Source organism: Chroicocephalus ridibundus, chromosome 6 (assembly GCF_963924245.1).
Source record: "Chroicocephalus ridibundus chromosome 6, bChrRid1.1, whole genome shotgun sequence".
Lineage (NCBI taxonomy): Eukaryota > Metazoa > Chordata > Aves > Charadriiformes > Laridae > Chroicocephalus > Chroicocephalus ridibundus.
In genome coordinates this window covers 58,824,194-58,845,392 of record NC_086289.1, presented here as the reverse complement: position 1 = coordinate 58,845,392, position 21,199 = coordinate 58,824,194, and the positions used below count along the sequence as shown (strand labels likewise).

At 52.6% G+C, this 21,199-nt stretch overlaps 1 protein-coding gene across 1 annotated transcript in view; it reads left to right on the top strand.

Annotated features, from left to right (window-relative positions):
- Positions 1–582: 582 nt before the first annotated feature.
- The window catches only part of SLCO2A1 (solute carrier organic anion transporter family member 2A1), a 31,087-nt gene continuing 10,470 nt past the window's right edge, over positions 583–21,199 (top strand). Inside the window, exons 1-4 of the mRNA XM_063339975.1 lie at positions 583–1,079; positions 13,601–13,738; positions 15,736–15,898; positions 19,892–20,107. Of these exons, the coding sequence (XP_063196045.1) occupies positions 990–1,079; positions 13,601–13,738; positions 15,736–15,898; positions 19,892–20,107 (607 nt within the window). The 5' untranslated portion in view covers positions 583–989. The remainder of the gene's footprint in view (positions 1,080–13,600; positions 13,739–15,735; positions 15,899–19,891; positions 20,108–21,199) is intronic.

The window sequence follows — 21,199 nt, the reverse complement described above, 5'->3', positions numbered from 1 at the left end:
TGTCGGTGGGTGCCTGCTGAGCGGGACTCGGCTCCTGGGCATCACACCAGGGCGTACGTAGGGACCCATCAGCCCTCCCATGGGGAAATCATTCAGGGAACTGGGATTTGGTTTCTCCAGGCTCGGAGCACCCCAAGGCGGGCTCCACCTTTTCTCCTCACCTCTCTCCTCCACCCTGCTTTATGCCGGGAAAAGCAGTAATTTGGACAAAATACTTGAAGCTGGCTTCCCCTCAACCTGCCCTTTTCCCTCTGACACTTTTCCTCTCTGTGAGGAGCCAGCAAAACAAATCAGTGCTTTGCATAAACAAAGCCCCGGAGAGGTATTGGAAAAAAAAAAATAGCGCTCAGGAACTTCACAAATGCAGTTTTCTCCACAAGAGAAAAGCAGGAGAAGTTTATTTTCTCCATAACCTCTTAACCCAGGGAGGGATTTCTCTGTCTGGCCACTCAGCTTCCCCCCTTCCACCACCTGGGAGCCAAATCTGGGTTTGCTGAAAGGTGCCTCCCCTTCCTCTCGCCCCTTCAGGGGAACATGAATTAAAACCCCAGTCTCTTTCCTTGCGGGAAGGCTGTGCTGCTGGTGCCTTGTCCAGCCGCGTCCTGCGGCCTCGGACGTGAGGACAGCAGAGGGATGCTGGGTGTCCCCTGCGGGTAGGCAAACATTGTCCCACCGCTGCGGTCCCCATCCCCAAACCATCCGGGGCTCGACGAGCCCTCACTCCCACCTGCTCCCTGCGCGCTGCCGTTCACTTCCTGCGACTTTAAAGTTCCCTCGGCGCACAAAGCAAAAGAGGGAGGAGAAAGGGTTTCATCATCGCTCCCGAGAGCCGACTTATAAAAACTTTGCGCTCACGCTGCCTGCCTCACTCACGGGCTTGGAGGGTTTTCGGCGCAGACCGTGCACGCTGCCGGTGGCGGGACGGGCCGGAGAGGGACGGGAGCCCGCGCGTAGCCCAACAATTCGGGGCTCCCCGGGAAGCCCCCACGATGGGAGTCCACCCTGAAGCCAGCAAATCCCCGGTCGACATCCCCAAAAGGTCTGGCACCTGCTCCCGGAGTATCTTCTGCAACATCAAGGTAAGGAGCCGTGCCTGGCAGGGATGCGCCGCTTCCCCGGTGGGGAGGGAGGAGGATGCTTGCACAGAGAGGGACCCCAGCCCATCCTGCAGGTCCCTGCATCCCCGGTACTAACTGCCAGTAAAACGAAGGCTGTTTGCTTGCTAAGATGCAGAATTTGAAAGTCAGCTCCCCGGGCAGTCCTGGATAACACCGCTGAGGTCTGTCCCGCTCGGTGTACGGGAAGGGCTGGGGGGGCTCGGTGGGTTTCAGACCGGTGCCCTGCGCGGCAGGTGGGTGTCGCTCCCCGTGGAAGTGGTGTGGGCAGCTCTCCGTGGGCTGTGGATCTTACCCACGGCATCCGGTACACAGTGTGCTGCTGCTTAGGGAATGATTAACCACATCCTGGTGCGAAAGGAAAACACTGCCCTATAATAACACTGACTTGCTTTAAAAACCTTGGGGAGAAGGGCATTTTGAGTGACAGGAGCAAATTCCTGGCGAGTTGAAGTGGGTTTTTCTGGTCACTCACCTGCCCCTGTTAGCGAGGTGAGAGCTGGCATCTTAAAGCCGGTCCCTGCCTGAGCTCCGGGCTCTCGAGCTCCCCGCCTGCGTGAGAAAACACCGGCCACCCCCGCCACCTCTTGCATTTTAAACCCTGCGAACCATCGCGCTTTTACACCACTGCTCGCCAAGTCTTTTTTTTTCCTCATATGGCTCAGTTTGGCCCACTTCTGGATGGGCACTGGGGCTGCTGCACGCGCTGGTTCCCGTCCCTGGGACACCCGCCTGCCTTCGCCAGGATTTGCCTGGGGTGGGGGGACGGAATTTTTGTGCCTCCCTCGGCAGCACCTCCACGTGTCGGCATCCGAAGCAGCCGGGTGCAGTTTTGGGGATCGGCGGCTCCCAGCGGCACCTGCCCCCAGGCAGAGCAGCTTTCGGTGCGCGAGAGGGGGTGCCGTGGTGGGGGGGCAGCTGGCAGGACCCCCTTGTGCCGCATCTGCCAGTCGTGCCTGGGGCCCGGGGGGTGATTTCCCATTAGCGTTATTGACTATCAGCACGTGTTTTTGGGTTGATAGCAGTACTGCAAGGAAGGGTTTGTCAACGCTTCCCAGCTAACAGTGTTTTCGGGAGCGCGCGGCCACGGGTAGGGCATCACGGTCCGGGGTGGGTTTGGGTGTGATTTTGCCCCCCATCTTTCCTCACCTTGCATGGAGGACGGCGCTGCCCCCTCTTCTTTGGGCTGTGCTTGCTTGGGGTTGGTTTCTGGGCAGGAAAAGTTTCACCGAATCACGGTGCCCCAGCATTTCTGTGGGGGTGCTGTGGGGTGCCATGGGGCTGTTCCCAACAGTTTTGCTCCCCCGAGCAGCAAAGCTTTGGGCTTCCTGGGGTCAACGGGTGACATGGTGAGGGCTCCCAGGACTGTGGACATCATCTCAGATGGTGCCTTCCAGTCCTACATACCTGAAGGTCCCCGCTGTCCGGGCTGGGCTATCCCAGCAGGTGACTTGATGGCCCTTTTTAGCTGTTAGCTCCAGGAGATTGAGATTACCCTGGGTAATTTAGGGCTGTTTCTGATGTACCTCTGCAGGGGACTGGTGACCTGTCCCCTCCTCTGGAAGAGGGGTGCAAAAGGTGGCCCTAACCCACTCCACTAACGACCATGGCTCGGGCTGAGTAAAATCACCTCAAAACAGAGCTCTTCTTGCAGCTAATGCTTACAGGGGGAGGATGCAAAAATATCCTGGAACTGAAAAAACAGCGCCAAACACAATGCCTTTTTCAGGACGTAAAACTTTAGGGGTTTAAAAAAAAAAAAAAAGAGCCCCGGCAAATGTTAATCCATTTCTGCATCCCCCCGGGCAGCCGGGGCAGTCGGGCTGGGCGCTCGGCACCCTGCACACCCCAGGGCGCTTGGTCGGGGGCTGTGTCCGGGACCCCCGGGGGGCATTTGGCCGAGGGCAGATGATACGGGGGTTTTACTTAGCTGGCAGCGGGAGCTCCGGCTGTGCCGGGAGGTGCCTGGCCGGCTGCCGGCACCCAGCGCTGCTCGAATCGCCCAGCGTCTGGTGCTGGCTCAAGTCTTAATTTCAAAATGAGTGGTGAGCCCGGAGCTCCCCAGACCATCCAGGCACCCACCTCTGAGCCAGTCTTGAGGGGGGTCCTCGGGGGTCACTTCCAAGGGAGAGGTGATGCTGCAGCACCCGCTGTGGCAACCGTGTGCAGGGACATACTCAGAGTGACAGCTCCCCCCCACCCCGAGCAGGAGATGCCACCAGAGAACCCCCACGTGCCACCTGCCCCGGCTGGTGCAGATACGGCTGCGCTAAGGGGAAAACCAGCGCGTGAAAAGAAGCACTTTTTAAAAAAAAAAAAAAAAATCACCAGGTTTTTGCTAAATCGAGAGGAACAGCACAGCCTGACGCTGGCACTGTGGAAGCACGTTAAGGAGCTGTTTGGGTTCTATCAAATCACGCTTGTTGGCATCAGATGGGTGATAGATACCATCTGGGATGGTGGGGAGTCAGGACACCCATCCCTTGGAGGAAAATTCTTGCCTTTAAGAGCAGATGTGCATAAATTGACAGGTAATGACGTCCCCCACCCTTTCCTGACCTGTTCGCTCTTCCTGTGATGTGACATTTGTGTTAAAAATATGCGTACGTTAAAAAAAAAAATATAACTGCTTCAAGGTAGGAAAGCAGTAGCCTGTGCACAGTTGTTAATCCTCTCAGCCCCAAAAAATTAGTAGAAGAAGTGTCACAACTGAATTTCCGGGTTTGGGAAGTTGTTTTGTTGTGAATGGGTCGTCAGAGGACAAGGTGTCCAGTAAGCATCTGGGTTTATATGGCTTCGTAGCTCTTGTTTGTATGAGAAGCCCTTGGTGCTGCAAATAACGTATTATATAAAGTTTTCATCCAGCACCTAATTGTGTGGGAAGCTGCTGGCATCATCCCACACTGAGAGAGATGCTGTGAAGGGGTTTAAATTAATGAGACGCAATGTCCTCTTATAAGGGATGGCAGTTTCTGACCAGGACAGTGTTTCCAACACAACAAAATCCCTTAGCTGTAGCAGGCTCCAAGTCCTAATCACTAAATTAATATTTATTCCCTAAGGCTCACATGCCAAGATCATTTTCAGAGTGCCTTTCACAGGGCTGGGGCCAAAAGTAACAAATTATTTTTCCGTGCAAGCCATCTTTTTCCTCCATGCTCTCCGCGACGGGGGCCCACCACCTCCCTGCACCGCTTCCCATCGCTCTCGGGGTGGTTTTTGGCACTGGCCCCATCACCGCTGGTGTTCGGAGTTAGGGAGCACGATGGTGCTGGGGATGGGCATCAGAAGGGGAAAGGTCCTGGTGGAAAGTGGGAGTTTCAATGGTTCTGCAGGGATTTGAAGGGGCGGGATGGGAGGGCAGCTCTGGGGATGGGTGGCACGGAGGTGCTGCCGAGGATGCAGGAGAACCAGTGCAGACGCAGGTGGTCGGGGAGGCAATGCCCTGTGGATTTGGCTGCTGGCTCATATCTGTGCTCTGACACAGCAGGCATTTACAGCTGATCTCTGTACCCTGCGGGAACGTGGTTGGTGACAGTTCCTTGTTGCTGCTGTGGAAGTTACTCCTGGTTATACGTGGGTATTAACGACTGTAGCTAATACTGCAATTACACCGGACGGCATCAAGGCTCTGTCTGCACTGATATTTCAGGGCACCACCTAGCTCACCTGACAGCGTGTTTAGTGTCTGCGCCATCCCTGGAAACATTCCAGGCCAGGTTGGATGGGGCTCTGAGCAACCTGATCCAGTTGAAGATGTCCCTGCTCATGGCAGGGGGATTGGACTAGGTGGCCTTTCATGGCCTCTTCTCACCCAAACTATTCTATGATTCTATGATCTCGTAGCTGGAATAAACCTGGTCATTGTGCTTATGTTTTTGAGTGCCCTCTCAGATGTTGCAAGGTTGCTTGAACCCCTCCAGAAGTTGGCTGTTTGTCTTGAACCACCTTGAAGACAGCCGAATGCAAAAGGCCCTCAGTCTTTGGGGCTGGGAGGTTGCTGCTGAGCACTGTCCCCTGTGAGAAACCTAGAGCATCCTGGTAATCCCACGGCAGTGGTGGAGATGGGTGATGAGCAAGGGCAGGCCCCTACTTTGAAGTTCACCAGAGCTTCCAGGGCAGTGCTGACTGGCACTAGGAGGTAGTCGTTGCTCTGCTTGGCAAATGCAGGATGAAACAAACCTTCAGGTGGATGGTGGTACTGGGGACGCTGAGGACCTCACGGCCTAAAGGAACAAAACAGTTTTGAAAAGTGGAGGAGAAGTGGATGGTTGGTCTTTTTGATACCCAAGCATGGCCATGGACCCCATGAGTGCCCCCTGGTCCAGAGTCCTAACTGCTGTCTCCAATCATCATGTCCTTGCCCATCCAGGCAGCCACTGAAAAAGGATTGTTTCAAAGGTGTTGTCTCTGCAGTACCTCAAATGTTTTGTCTTCTTCACCTTTATTGTCTCTTTCATGGTTTTGTGCTATTTTAATCAATAGCTAATTGCTTGATCAGGATCTCCAGAAACATGACAAAGAGGAGAGCTTTATAAATATCTTGTTATTTAGCTAGGTTGGACTGGTTTCAGCTGGAAGCCGGTTCGCTGGAGAGTGCAGAGGAGCAGCCTGAAATGGTTGGGAGCACGGGCAGCGGGAGGCTTTTACCCTGCGGACCGCCTGGCGTGGAAAAGGAAGCAGGAGGATGACGGGGAGTTATCATCATTTGTGTCAGCTGGAGGGAGTCCAGGGGGGAGAGTTAAAAGCCTTCGGGGCAGACTTAAATTGGGTGCTATACTGGGGGCAGGGAGAGGGGTGGTATAGAAGAGTGTAGGAGAGGAGACAGCAGGGTCAGGAGGAGACTGCGGGCTCTCAGGGTGTGATATGGCTTTAAAGCATCCCAGGGTGAAGATGCTGGCTGCATGCAGGGTGCGATGGCCAGGAGCGAGGAGCTCTTCCCTCCCTGGGGAGGCTGGATGCCTTCTGCAGAAGAAACAGGAGCTTTGCCTTGGGGTCTGAGGTCCCAACAGTATCACGGCAGGTTTTTTGTCCCTTCCTTTTAAGGGAAGTGAAGGAATTTGCTGAGGAGTATATTTCAGAAGCCTGGAGATGTAAAAGTTGTGCTCTCATATCCTGTTGGAAAAGATTATGAATTGCTTTATTTTGCCGTTAGCAAGAATAGGAGATTCGTCAGGTCATTGGTGTGAAGACAGCATGGCTGTAAGTTTGGAGAGGAAAGCACCGAAAGAAGAAAGTCATTGTTGATTAGGGCCCTTGATTGAAGCAAGTCAAAGGATATTCCAATACTGAGTGCTGTGCAAGGAGAGATGGCAAGTTGGATGAACATTTGTAGCAAAGAAGCAAGCAGGGTCCTTAAGGACAAGTGGGGTGGCATGGGGAGAAGGACCCGCTGTGACTGGGGTCTTCCGGCATTTGAGGTGGTGGTGCTGGCATCAGAAAGCAAAGGTTGGTTTAGGGTGGATCAGACACTGTGCTTAAATCCAGTTTTGGTGGGATCAGGTTTCAAAAGGGAAGAACCCTCTGACCTTCACCAGTAACACCAGCAGCAGGATAAAGAAAAAGATGGGGAAGAGCCAAACGGTAAATCAGGTTGGAAAGTTTAGTGGGATCAAGGTCTAGGAGACATGAAACAAGATAATTTTATGAGGGGCGAGGTGATTCAGTGCCCAAACACAACCAAGGAGTGGTCAGCACAGATAAGATTATCACAAGCAAAATGGGAGAGGAGTGTCGCTGATAGGGAGCACGAGGCATGGCCAGGGCTGTGGGCGTGTGAGAGGCGTGTTTACATACGCTTGTGGGTCAGGGAAAACGAAGCCAAGCTGAAGCTGTCTTCTAGGAGATCACGAATGGATCCCGATGCACCGTGAGGAAAAAAGACCTTCGGAAAAGGAGAAAGAGCGAAGACCCAACCACACAACCCACCTGTGTGCTCGGTCTGGTTGTAGGAAGAAAGCAAGCTGCTTAACGATACACAGCGTATTTTGCAAGCCGCAGTGTTTTCTTGGCAGCAGCTGGGGAAGCAGCAAAGCCTCGCACCTCACACGCTGGGGGTCTGGTCTCAGCGATCCTCCGCGGCCAAAAAACCTCCTTTCCTTCTGACATCTGCAACGCGCACCTGCGCATTAAGGCAGGGACGGGTTTTTGTGTCCCCTGGAGCGCTCCCTCTACAGCAACTGAGCCGAGCTGGGCTTGCACAGACCTTGCAAGGGCACGGGGATACCGTGCAGGGAAACCTCGTGTGTACCTTCCTTGCAAAAAGAGCAAACATTGTCTTTGCACTTGACAATCGGGGGTTGTAAAACGCCGGATCACTTGGCAGGAGGCAGTCATCGTTGCCACTAATAATCTGGGCAGTGGAGCGCTTCAGACAATCCCTAACCATTTTAATTTGTTTATTATTGGGGGGGTGGGGGGGGTGGGTGTTTTGCAGTAGAAATAAAATTTAGGAGCCAGCTTCTGCCATTGGACTGTGCTCCAGGCTCAGAGGTTTTGTGCTAAGGGACGTGCTGTGTGGCAGGGTATTTGGTTCCTTCTGTGGAAACGTTGCCCCCCTTTTTTTTTTTTTTTTTTTTTTTTTTTTAATTTTCATCTTTCGCGGTGCGTTTTGCTTTATAAATCTAGGCGGCTGCATGTAAGAAAGAAAGAGAGGCCAAGGAGGGACGTATTACCCCACGCATGTCTGTATACTTTTCATTTCCAACTGATGCATTTCTTTGGGACCGAGTGACCTCAGCCGTGCTCCTGCAGGAGGATCTCTTAGTGTAGTGAGCGTTGATCGTACACAAGCTCTAAAGCAAACAGCCTGTCTTCTCCCTGACTATTATAAATTTGGAGATATTCTTATTCCTTCCTGAAGTTGCTCCTTTCCCTTTTTTTTCTTTTTTTTTTTTTTTTTTTTCCCCCTTGGGAGCTCAGGAAAGTAAAGTGGAAGAAGCCTTCAGAGTTGGGCAGGTTGGGGTCTCCTGCTTTGGGCCATGACTTTCCATTAAGGTCAATAGAATTTTGCTTTGGCCCTCCAGAGCCCAAAATGCAGCTCTAATAGTACTATGCGGAGGAAAGAGATAACAGAGCATCCTTACTCCTTGTCCTTTCCAAACATTTACTCCAGGCAGATTCATTTTGCGCCTTCCTGCGACGACTGCTCTTGGCCGCGTCCTACCTCAGTGTCATCGGTCAACTGGGAGCAGTTTGGCAAGTTCTGTGGGGATCTCCGCTCCTCTATACAGCTCCCCAGGCAGCTCGTGCATCCATCTAATGAAGTAAACCGTGGGTCTTTCCAGCCCCGCTGCTAGCGGTGCTGCCATGGGAAGGCCGTTGGGCATGGAGGTGATCACCAGTGCACGGACATGAGAGCCGGAGATGGCGCTCTCCTCACGGGGTGAGCTGCCCCATCACGATTTCCACCTTCTCGGTCTCCAAACAGAGCTGTTGAGGTGAAAACACTAAAAACGAGGTGAGGGATGACTTAGGATATGAGTGTTGCTATTGCAGCATGAAGCTGTGGAAGCAGAGCAGAGAATTAACCCTTAACTTGCTTCTGCAGGTGGCAGAGAGAAAGGGGCAGTGGCTGTGATGCACATAGCATCATCTTCCCTAACCCCCAGTCCCTGCAGAGTGGAGCCAGACTCCCACGTTGGAGGAGTCTCCTGGATCCTGGAGGCTCCGTAGAGGCCTTTGAAATATCAAGAAACTCCTTTGAGAGTTTCAAATAACAAGGAATTTGAATTTTGTTACCTGGCCTGGACCCACGTCCAACACTGCATGCTGGGGTTTTCAAGTACTTCATGGTTTTGGATTTTTTTTTTTTCTTATTCAACCCAACTTGCCAAGCATTTTTTTTCTATCTGCCTTGGTGACCAAGGGATGCTCCCCTACCCCGCCCCACAAAAAAACATGTCACAGTAGCCTTTTCTGGAGTCCAGTCTCTGTGTACCTTCAGGTGGCTGTTTGTTAAGGCCGGTGACAGTGTTGACAGTGCATTATCTTACATAAGCAATGCGGAAAGAGAGCGCCGTGAGATAAGGCAACACGGCTTAGCGGACCCAGTACGTGACGTGGGGCAGCGCAAGCACCTGCTGCCTACCAGCGCTGCCCGCAACGCTGCCTGCTCCCCGTGCGCGCATCCAGCCCCGGCAGCAGCAACCTGCTCCTCACCCCAAAACCACCCACCTCAAGGACAGATTTGACCCCTGCCCCTGGTTTCCTCATCCTTGGCTGCTTTGTGGCTTCAGTGGGAGGCTGGGAGACTCTCTCTCCCTTCCCAGAGCCTTATTTTATTCCCTGTGAGCTAGAGAGAAATGGAAAAGGGTGCAAGTGGGTCTTCTGAGGTGGCTGCAAGGGCCAAAACTCCATCTCGGGTGTCTCCCAGAAGCACGCCAGCCATGGCCATACCTGGAATTCCACGGGGACGTCTGGTGCCAGCACAGGATCTCAGCCTTGCTGATGCATCCCCATGCCTGGGGGATGCCTGGGAGGCTGCCTGGAGCCCAGCCTGCCCCCCGCCCCTGGCTCTGCCCCACCAGCCCTCCGGGTCGAGTATTTGTTAAACACATCTCCTCTAAAGGAGGTTTGGGTCAGGATTGATGGAATAGCTGCCAGCTCTCTGCTTTGAACCAGAGAAGCGTTGTCCAGACCATGGAGGGACCAGTCCCCTCTCTTCCCTGCAGCAGAGCGGGTTTCTCTTCCTTAGGAAAAGGCATTGTCCTGGGAGGTGCTACTCCCCATGAACTTTGGCGGGGGGAAGCAGCGTGCCTGCGAAGGACCTTCCCCCAGCTGTTTTCTCCCCTTTTAAACAAAGTGCCTCTTGGAAAGGAGTCAAGTGCCTTGTATAAACAGCCTGGAGTCAGGGTTGCTCAGGCACTCCGAAGGAAACGTGGGGATGATTAAGAGGGGATGTTGTGTGAGTGTGTGGGGGTGCACGTGGGCGCACGCCTTTGGCCTCTCCGCGCCACTCCCTGGCCACCCGATATTGCTGCTGGCCTGTGCAGCTCCAGAAATACACCAGGCTCTGATGGGAGCATCTGCTCCGGAGGGTCAGCACTTCGTGGGAGTGCCCCCGACTCCTTAACCTCCCACCATGCCTTCGCCTTCAGTGCCGTTGTGTTGGCTCTGCATCAGCAAAACCTCCCTTCAGATGAGCTTGGCTCTTCTTTAAAAACCTTCCCTCGTTAAGTGTTATGGAAGACGGGTGATAGCAGCTTCGTCCCCTCCTGGGGTTGCTCGGCGGGTGTGTGGGGCCAGAGCCGCACATCTGATGCTCTCCGCAGCTGGAAGGGACCAGCTCGGTGCTGGTGTCCGTGGACCAGCAGGTTCGGGATGGTCAGCACGAACGTGTGGGGATGGGGATGCATGGGGAGAGCGACAGGGATGGGAGAGACCCGTGAGAACCTGTGAGGGGACATGGGAACGTGGTGCCCTTGATCTCCACCAGCCTCAGAGGTCTGCTCTTCCCAGCTGGAGCATCCCGGCCGGTGCCGAGGTCAGGCGGTGCAGGGGCTCCTTTTGGGGAGCCCTCCAAGTAAGCCCCTCTCCCAGCTATTTGCACTCAGAGCCTTCAAAGTTTGGGCCCTCGTTATTTTCATTAGAATTGAGTTTGCTGAATCTTAAATCAGTTGTCAGGAAATCTTAAATCAGGCACATCTTTCAACTCCAGACAGTCAAAGTGCGTCTGGAAAAGCCAAGCTCCAGCTGCACAAGTCCTGGAGCACAGGCGGTTTTGCTTTGCTCTGACTGTTTTGGGTGGCATCTTCTTCCCAAGCCAAAAAAAGAATATCTCCTCTGCCCTTCCCCTTCCATCCTCCGGGCTCTCCACATCCAAGGGCTGAGGCCGCTGGGTGGTCTCAGTGCCAGCAGCTTTCTCTCCTTTCTTCGGTGCTCTCCACCTGCATTTCTCCCACCTTGCCTTCCCTCATGGCAGGCAGCCCCAGGTTGCTCCCTCGGGATCCACAGCCCCGGTTTGTCCGTCCCCAGGTTATCACCAATGCATAAACCCACCTCAGGCCAGCTCTGCCTTTTCCTGACCACCGTTTGTCCCTCTCATCTCCTGCTCTCCATCTTCATGAAGCACAACCAGTGCTGGTCCCCTATGGTCCTTCCATGCCTCTGCCTTCTCCCCACTCCCTGCCAACCCCAGCATTTTGGGGAGTCAGGCTGCCTTTCCTCCTCATCCTCCCTCCCTGTCAGCATCCTCTCTCTCCCCGACGCTTCTCATCTCCCTGTCTGCCCTGGGATTAAGCTGACATTTGCTGCCCTAAATTCAGCCTTGGTGATCCACCCTCTTCCCTCCCCTTGGTAAACAGCTTTGCTTCTCCGGCTAATGCCTCACACCGGGAGAGCTCTCCCTCCAGCTGCTCTGCATCTCAGGCGGTCCCTGCCCTCCCGCTGTTTAGCCGGCGCTTCCTTCTTTGAGTGACTTCAGTAGGGTCTGGCCAGAGCTGCAGGAACAAAAAATTAATGTTCTCTGGCAACCAGATCCCCTCTCCATTTCTCATCCTCATGGGAGTCACCTCTCTGCTCCAGACCAGCCCGGCTGGACTAATTACACGGTGATCCCAGGTCAGGACTGGGGAAGGTGGTGGATCCAGCTTTCACCAGCAGGACCATGTGCTGGGACAGGTTTTTGAACGTAGGAGTCGATAGCTGGAGGGTGCAGAGGTCATTCTGCTTCAAGAGTTTACTTTCAGATGTTTCACTTCAACTTTGTCCCTGTCTGGGAGGGTTTCCCACGTTACACCCCACGGCGTTGCTCTGCGGCTTTTTGTTGGGGCAAAGTCCCAGCCTGGGACTTTGTCCCCTCCTGCTCAGCTACGGCGGTGGCAGATGCTAGCCCTTCTGCTGACACCCCTCCAAGGTGTGGCTGAAGAGTTCGTGATGGCAGCATGTCCCTATGACCCTTCTTCCCTCTTTTTTGGTGTTTGCCTTTCTCCTACTTTTCTGTGGTCTCCAGGTCGTTCCCGGCCTGCCCTCACACAGCCAGGGCTCCCTTTTCTCCTTCACCTCCAACCTCTTCTCTCCCACTGTCTGCCAGCATCTCTTCCATCTCTTATGCTTTTAGATACCCAGCTGTCTCCTCTGGCTGGTGCTATCCTCCCTCACAGGAGAAGCTTCCCAAGAAGCCATCTTCTCGCCCATCTTCTCTTACCCAAATTCTCTTGTAATTGCTGGACCTGGCTCCGCATCCTCCTCTGCTCCTCAAAAAGCCACTCATCCACCTACGGCATTTGCATCCTCCGTGTCAGGTGGACAATTTAATTCTTTTTCTGATGGAGGAGTTGGGGTTTTCCCCACAAAATGGGTCAGGGCTTCTGGGTGCTACCACTGTTTCAAATAAATGCTAATAATGAGTATTGCTGCTCTCCTAGCCAAGGACATAAGGAATTTGTCAGCTCTGCAATACCTTTGATCCCCCATTCATCATCTTGGACTTCCCGCCGTTATCTTTGTGGGACACGCTTCCGGTATTCAGCAAATATTTGATTTCCTGTGAATTTAAATAAAAAGACCTTTTCCCTTTTTTTTTTTTTTTTTTTTTTTTTGTCTTTCTTTCTAAATTATTTTAAAATACTTTTGGCACCGTGTGGACGCATTCCATTCCAAGAAAAATAAAGGAAAACTATTCTGACTAAATATAGATCAAAAGACCCTTGTGAGCTGCCTCTTGCATCCCTGGCTGAGAGCGCTTTCCTCTCCCAGGCCACCCGGGCTCTTTCGACCACGCTTCTGCCCTGCCCCGTAAACCCTCTGTATTCCCTCCTCTGCTCCCCGAAAGCTCTGCCTCCGCTCGCCTTGGTTTCTGGCTGGGCTCGCAGCCCGGCTCAAGGGAAAGATGCTGTTTTTAGAATACTACAGAGGTCTTCCAGTAGTGAGACTACGTTGTGCATATTTCATCCTTTCCCTCTGGGGCTTTTAAAGCCCTTTTCCTACTTTTTCTTGCAACACCCCTTGGAGCAGGTTCTGTTAATTGGCTTTACTGCTGAGTGAATCAAGGGGCCGACTGGAAATACTGGATCTCAGGTAGTCTAAACCATCATGGCTCCCTTTCAGCTGCAGGGTTGGCTCTAACGTGGTCTCAGGAGCACCCGCCAAATCTATGCAAAGTCAGACGTCTCTCATTTAGCATTGTACAACTCCCAGTGCAAACAGGTCCCCTTCAGGTTCTAGGGTTGTTCTTGTGGGTTGCACAAGGGTTGCCAGAGTGTGAATACCAATGAATATTGATACCAGTAAAGCAGAGGAAAGATAAAACTGGAGCTCCTTGTCCTGTCTTCTGAACACTGCATCGCTCATTTTACAAAGCTAAGTTAATCAGGGATCCAGGACTGAGACCTTCAGTAGACCTGTTGCATGTCAGAGGTGCAGCTGTGTTGGCCAACTTGAGTCCGTGCACATATGACTCTCAAATCCCTTGCACGGGGCATGATCTCCACCAGTTACACACCAACAGGGCACTAACTGGGATGGCACTTTCTTTTTGACTGCAGGTGTTTGTGCTATGCCATGGGCTTCTCCAGCTCTCTCAGCTCCTCTACAGCGCAAACTTCAAGAGCAGCCTCACCACCATTGAGAAGCGCTTTGGGCTCTCCAGTCTCTCTTCAGGTTTCATCTCCAGCTTGCATGAGGTAACTGGGTGAGACGCTTGTGCAGAGGCCCTGCGGGGTGGCCAAAACACAGGGGGGACCTTCCCAGAATAGGGTCTCAGGGCTGTTCACACCCAGTGCTTCCTCGGCCATACCTACATGTGCTGAATGAAGCAGCTGTTGTTGTGCCTGGACACTTCTTCACACTTCACTTTTGCTGTACCACATGCCAGGAGGTTGAACATGGGGTTATGTGGTGAGGACGTGACCTTGGAGAGCAGCGGCAGAAAGCAGGTTGCTTCAGAGGAGACAACTCCACCCTGTGATGCCATACATCTCCAGCAGAGACGTGACTGGGAGAAGGCAAACATGCAATGTGATTCTTCTCCATGAATCACAGTTCTTAAAGCTTTTGTGAAGAAGAGCATCTTATTACGAGTAGTGTCCACGCAACTACTGCTCTGCGAGCAATTTCCAGTAAAAGTATCTGTTTTCATAGGTTTCTCATTGGCTTTAGGAATGATGCTGGCATGAGTCATTCCAAGCTTCCTCTAAAAGGCAACCCCAGCCAGCAGTCTCTCCAGGATCTATCCTTTTTCTCCAATGCTCCCAGCTCCTGGTGGCCCTGTGGCAAAGGATTGACTCTCACTGCATATTGCTGAGCTGGCCGAGGATTTTTCTCACAAACGCTTTCTAATCACTTACTCCTCTGGAATAAGTTTTCCAGTTCACATTGTCATGACTTGTGTCCTTTCTGGCAGCACTTCAATGACGACTAGGAAAAGACCTGCTGGCAGAGGCTTTCTTTTGATGGCACAGACAAAGAAGTGCTTGGTGGCAGCCCACCTTGTGTACAGCTGCTCTTCTCCCATGGGATCCTCCACCAAGAGGCTGGGCACTGGAAATCCTCCCGGGTCCTTGGGGAAGTAGATGCCCAGGTCTTACCTCAACCAGCACCCACAGCTGGAGTTAAAAAGACTGGTTCAAAGCCTATTGAGACCAGTGAAAGACTTCCCACTGATTGCGACTGGGACCAAACCGTGCAAAGAAAGAGACCCAGTATGGACAGTTATAGCACTGATAATGATGAACTGGCATAATTAAGCCCTGCAGAGTACCTCAAAGCTGTAACCCACGTGCTCCTTATCCACTAGAGAACTTAATTATGAGAATTAACGGCGGGAGAAGTAACACCAAAGTAAACATCATGTAGGACAGTCTGTTACTGCGGGAGTATAAAGAGTAACAGCTTGCAGATAACAGATTCGTCTTTATTTCTCTGCTTTATGAGAGAGGTTTCTGTGCTTTCCTCAAGCTCCGTGTGAGCTCCCCTGCCTGTCCAGGGCCACGGTCGTTTTGCATTGATGGCTGCAACGATTCCAAGAACAAAAACCACAAAGAGACAAACAAGGGAGCCCATGTAGACGTAAATAAAAAGTATTCTTAGCCATGCATGCCGAGGTTAAAATAATGTTTAGCTTGTCCCAAGCTGACAAAGCCCATGTAATGGTAATTTTATGGTGTTCATCTACTTGCCTGAGTAAGCTGCATGTTTTCATGGTTTTTTTCAGCTGATCGTATCTGCAGTTGCAAATGTCCAGAGTCGCAAACATTTGCAATGAGCTGGACTTTGTAGCTAGGCTCGCGTCTGTTTAGTCATGGGAATGGAGGCAATATTCTTCATTTATGCGCTGTTTGGGGGAATTATTAGTTTATGCTACAACCTGTGGGGTGAGGGCAGATGTGGGTGCCGAAAAAAGCCCCAGGCAGATCACAGGGAGGTTGTGAAGCCATCTGTGACAACAGGGGATGCACACAGGTGACAGAAACCAAGGAGCTGGCCCGCCGGCTTTTGATGAGAAGGGAGCACTGACTTGCTGTGAACATGCAGGGTACAGGGCTGTCCTGTTCCTGTTCTTGTGAGGGTCATACACCACCTGGAAAGAGAGCTCTCCGCCCACCCCAACACAGCCACGGGGTCTTGACTTCCTCCATGAATATCTTCTGATGTTCTCACCATTTTGCTGTGCCCTTTCCAGATCGGCAACGTCGTCCTCATCATCTTCGTCAGCTACTTTGGCAGCCGTGTTCACCGCCCGCGGGTGATCGGCGTGGGGGGGCTGCTGCTGGCGCTGGGAGCGTTCCTGGTTACCCTGCCCCACTTCCTATCGGACCCCTACGAATACACCACGCTTAGCGCCGGTAAGTGCCTCCACCCTCATCACCACGAGCTGTCCCAGCACAAAACCCATCTCAAGTTGCTCTGGGCTGGGTTACTGGTGCCTACCCAAAAAGAGGGGTTGTGTCCAGCGCACACACAATTTAAACGCAATGTTTGGAGGGAAGGACTTAAGGCAGAGATTTGCTATTTTAAGCCTGGGTTCGGTATAGCTTTGCAGCCCCTCCTGAATGCAATAATTACATGTGGGACCCCTTCTGCCCCTTCCGGGCGTGTGGTTCCAAGCGCGGTTTCAGGTGCCAAGTTCTGTGGTCAGGGTAAGTACCTAAATTCCCCATAGATGCTCCTGAAGGCCTCCAGAGGGAGCAGTCTGTGTTTCAAGTTCAGCAGCCAGGATCTCCTCTCCAGCCTGCCAAGACACCTCATCCGTGCCCAAGGAGCGTGCCGTAGGGCTGAGACCCCTGAGAGAGCCGTCATTCCACAGGGACATGCCAACCTCAGGATATTTGTAAGGACACTCCACAGGCAGTGAGAGAGCATAACCTTCCACACGGATATGATAAAATATACTTGAAAAATAATTTAACTGGCTTAATATATTGTTTTAAATATGCTTCTCTCCTGGCCGTGCCCACCCGTCGCTCTTCAGGTCTCTAAGCAAGCCGTGTCCCTGCTTTCTGCATGTGTGGTGTGTGTCCCTCCAACCTGCCCCTGAGCATCCTGGAAATAGGTTGGCTTTCTGTGGCAGCAGAAGTGCCCCAGCTGCAGCTCTGGAAGCTGCATCTCTGCCTAGTGATGACAGCATTGTTATCAACGATGCCGTGTCACTTGGCTACCTAAAAAGCCAGGGGTGAAACCAACTGCGAGCAGAGAGGGCTGCTGATGGGGCAGCAGACGTGGGGCAGAAGCCCTCAGGTGCAGGAAATGCTGGTTCTGCCACTGGTTCCCCATGTGATCGTGGACAAATCACTTCACTTCTGGCTAATTTGGGCCATTGGCGCATTTCCTGAGCTCAGAGGTTCTATAGTACCTTGCTACTGAGGCATTGTGATCTTCTGAACACTGAGCTGGGTTCATACCAGAATGGTTCTTGCCATATCAGTCTCATTTTGATGGCCCTTATCTGCTCAAGAAGTTCACAGCTACGGTGCTGTAGGTCAATGCCACAAGCTCGGGGGGGCAAAGCAGTTCATCTGGCTGATGAAGAAAGGGCCTGCAAGAAAACTGGAGAGGGACTTTTTACAAGGGCGTGTAGTGATAGGACTGAGAGGTAATGGCTTCAAACTGGAAGAGGGGGGATTTAGAGGAGATCTTAGGAAGAAATTCTTTGCTGTGAGGGTGGTGAGCCCCTGGCCCAGGTTGCCCACAGAAGCTGTGGCTGCCCCATCCCTGGAGGTGTTCAAGGCCAGGTTGGACGGGGCTTGGAGCAACCTGGTCTGGTGGGAGGTGTCCCTGCCCAGGGCAGGGGGTGGAACGAGATGATCTTTAAGGTCCCTTCCAACCCAAACCATTCTGTGATTCTCTGAGCCTATAAAGAAGGCTTGAAAGCGCAGTCTTGCTGTGTGTGTATGCCTTGTTGCACCAGCTAAGCTTTGACCTTCCTCCTGGCTTTTGTGTGTGATAAAAGACGTTGCTCTTGGTGGCCTCACTGCAGGCAGCTGAGGGCTGTGGCAGCGCCGGGGAGAAGAGCAAACGCTGGGAGCCCAGGCTGAACCCAAGTGCCGCTGGTGGTTTGCCTGTAGCCCAAAGCGTTTTGGGAAGCAAAGCAGCATTGTCTTTACTGGAGTCACAGAGGTACTGCAGCCTGAGAAGTGAGGTTATCTCCCTGCTGCTGAGCACTGTGTGGGTGGTAGAGCAGTGTCCTCAGGGCCTTTTCTGCTCCAGCCTTAACAATTAAGGTGGGCTACTGGTTTAACTGGGCAGGCTTTGGGAACAAGCTAGTGTGTACCATGACAGCTCCAGTTTCCGTGCAGAATGCAATAGACAGGAGAGCCTGCGTGGCGTGCCACAAGGCTGGCTTTGGTCTTCCGAAAGTGACTTCAGCCCCTGAATCCTCAGGATGCCAATGAGCCTTGGCCTCCTTGGGGATTGCCACCTCCAAAAACCCTCAGTCACCTTGTCTCTGTACTAAGTTCTCGCCCCATGGCTGTGCCGCTGAGGGGGATGGCAGCTGGGGAAAGCCTTCCACCTCTGGTGAGAAGATGCTTTCTCCTGGAATAGCTTCGATCCCCGTGCGTCGCGTTCTAGCCCGGTCTTCTGGGCTCAGGGAGCCTTGGCTCTGACGGGGAGCTGCTGGGTGGCCTTAGGCAAGTTGCTCCCTTTAGTTAGGTCCTGACTTCGCTGCAGCTCAACAGGATGCAAACCCCAGGTGGGGATCAAAGCACAGTGAGGACAGAGCTGCTCACAGTTGCCTGACAACCTCTGCTCCCACCAAAGGGTTAGAGATCCTCCAGCTTTGCTCTCCCATATCAGTTCTGGGAAATCTGGCGCCGGCATGGCTGATCTACAAGCCCAGATCCCATGAAGTGTTATTAAAAATGATGGCCCAGCGTGGGGCTGAGAGCGCGCCAGCGCTCGCGCGGAAATGTGAAGAGCAGCTCTCTGCTGGCTCGCAGCTGCCTCCCTGCTACGCAGCCTCGAACATCTCCGTGTTTTTCGAGTTGGCCAGCTTGGAATAGGGGATCAGGCACCATGCCAAGTTTTCTGACAGCTTAAATTCATGCATCAGGCTACGAACTGGTCAGACTTTGGGACAGAGGAGAGGCTGCTCTTACTGTGAAGGAAACAAGTCGAAGGAGCCGATATCATCCTGTTCCCTGCCCAGAGCTGTACGTGTCTTGGCCTGGTATTTACAGCCCATGAAGATACTCCAGACCTGGTTGGAGTTTGCATGGCAGCCTTGAGTAGGGTTGACCTCCCCATGTCTGGGTGGTATGAAGAAGTAAGGTCCTTGCTTCGGATGGAGGTGGGCCACTCCTGGGTGCTGCGGGCAATGGAGAGGCAGGGACAGGGTGTCCTGCTCGGGGCAGCCAGGTCGTCCCAGAGAGCATTGATCCCTGCTCCTGCCCACGTACCACAAGGGAGCAAAGACCACTCATAACAAAAAGCCAGCCACTCATTAGGTTTGCCCTCGTTAAGCCGAGAGCAGCCTCGCTCCACAGCAACCTGGCAGGAGAGACTTCTGCGGCTCTCACTTCTGCTGCGGTAAAATCTTTATTAGAAAAGAAGGCTCCTTCTGTCTGGCAACGCGGAGCCTTTAGGCAACGCGGTTTTGAATGGACTCACATAAGGATTTTTGTGGTGACATACTCTTAGGAATGTGCTGCCGCACTACGCCAATGGAAACCCCTAATCACCTGACAAATATTTGGTTTTGTTTTGTGTCTGTTTACTCAGAAGTGTAGAAAATCCACAGTTACTGCATTAACCAGAAAGATGTGATAGGAATGTTGAACTAATTACAAATAATAAAAAAAAAAGAGAAAAGCAAAGCCAGAACAGGAAGAGCTAGCATCGAAAGACCGGGGCTTACTCTGCTCCATAACACCTTCATTTGTCATGATTTTTCCATCCATGAGTATTTAGGTTTTTTCCACCGGTTTTGACACCATCTGTCCGAAGGCTTTTGTCAGTTGGCTGGGGCCGGCGTTGCTGCAGCTTTGGTGGAGAGGTTTTTGTCCCCCGCTGACAGCTTGAATGCAGCTCGCTGGAGTTGGGCTGCAGGACCAACCCTTCGCAGAAGAAATAGATTTGCTTCCATCTTCTCTGATCAGCTTGTCTTTAAAAGTTTGATAAAAATCCCTGCCTGGTTGTTGTTTGCTACGCTGACATCAGTACAATGCCCTAAAGGAAGGGAAAGGTGATGAGACTTGCTAAATAAAATGAGCGATCCATCCGAAATCCAACAGCGTGTGCCTACCAAGCAAATCTGGGAGGTTCCCTGTATTTAGGGATTTAGCGTGGGAGAAGGCAGGGGATGTGCCCAGAGTTGTAATGCTCATTCTTCTCCCTTTCAGGTAACAAAAGCCAGGTCCAGGCTGAACTCTGCTACGCAGAGAATAAGTTTGTGTGCCCGAACACCACCCAGGATCCCCAGAAGGAGGCCAGCAGCATATGGGCAATGATGGTTATCGCCCAGCTGCTGGCTGGAATCGGAACGGTTCCCATCCAGCCCTTTGGGATATCCTACGTAGATGACTTTGCGGAAGCAAACAATTCCCCGCTGTATGTTGGTAAGTGGGATCATTGCCGTACATTGTATTGTTTCCTCCGGACCTTAGAGGTGAGATATAGAGGTGGATATAGAGGTGCTCATCTGGAGAGGAACCTGTGGGCATGGGTTGAGCAGCCTGTGGGACTCAGGTGAGATCCTCCCCCACTAAAAGGCTGGGCTCTCACTCCCCTTGAGTCAGCTGCTGTCTGTAGGGTTACGTTTGTGGTCTGGGTGTCTGTTTGTGATCTGGAAAGCCAAAGAACCAGGGCAAGGAGATGAGATGGATGAGCTGGGGCTTCTCCCTGGTGTGTGTGAGAACTCATGCCATCCATGGCAGGGAAAGAGTAGTAAGGAAACCTTCTCAGAGACCATCTCCTGCTCTTGTTGAGTGTCGGTTGATCGTGGTTTAACCAGAGGTATGACAGCCTGCAGGCCAATTAACACAGGTTTTGCATCGAGGGTTCAAAATCGACATTTTTGCTGTGGAATCAGTCCCTGCCTGGCGAGGGCTGCCAGGCTCGGGAGGACTTCTTGATTGCAAAGACATAGGTGCTGGCTTCCATGTTAAACTGCATGGGTTTTCCCTGTGAATGCCAAAACCCATCTGGTGCTGGCCAGTGTACGTGAGCTTTGAGCTCATTCCATAAGTTGTTTAAAAACCCGATTCCTCCTGGTGCCGAACAATGTCTTTAAAGCGGCCAAAGGCGTCAGAGTGATTTAGGAGTCAAAAGCGGATATTCCAAAATAAGGCAAGCACTAAAGGAGAAGGAAAACCCCAGGGATTAGACTCCCAAGGCCAGGCTTTGGACAAGTGCTGGAGCTCTTGGCAGGGTCTCCAGACCCACCCAGGCACGCTTTGCTCCGGGATCCTGCTGGGAAGAGGTGCTGCACCACCCAAGCTCTGCAGAAAGTCTCCCATGTGGGCAGTACTCGCTCCTCTCAGCTCAAATATAGTACGTGGGCTGGCAAAAGGAGGGACAGAGCATCCTTGGCTTCCCCCTGTGGCAAAGGGGACACTCGGTTCCCAGGACCTCAGAGTGCCCTTTGCATTCCCAAACCTGCAGGTGCTGAAGGTGAAAGAAAATGGGACTGGTTTGTTCTTTATAATACA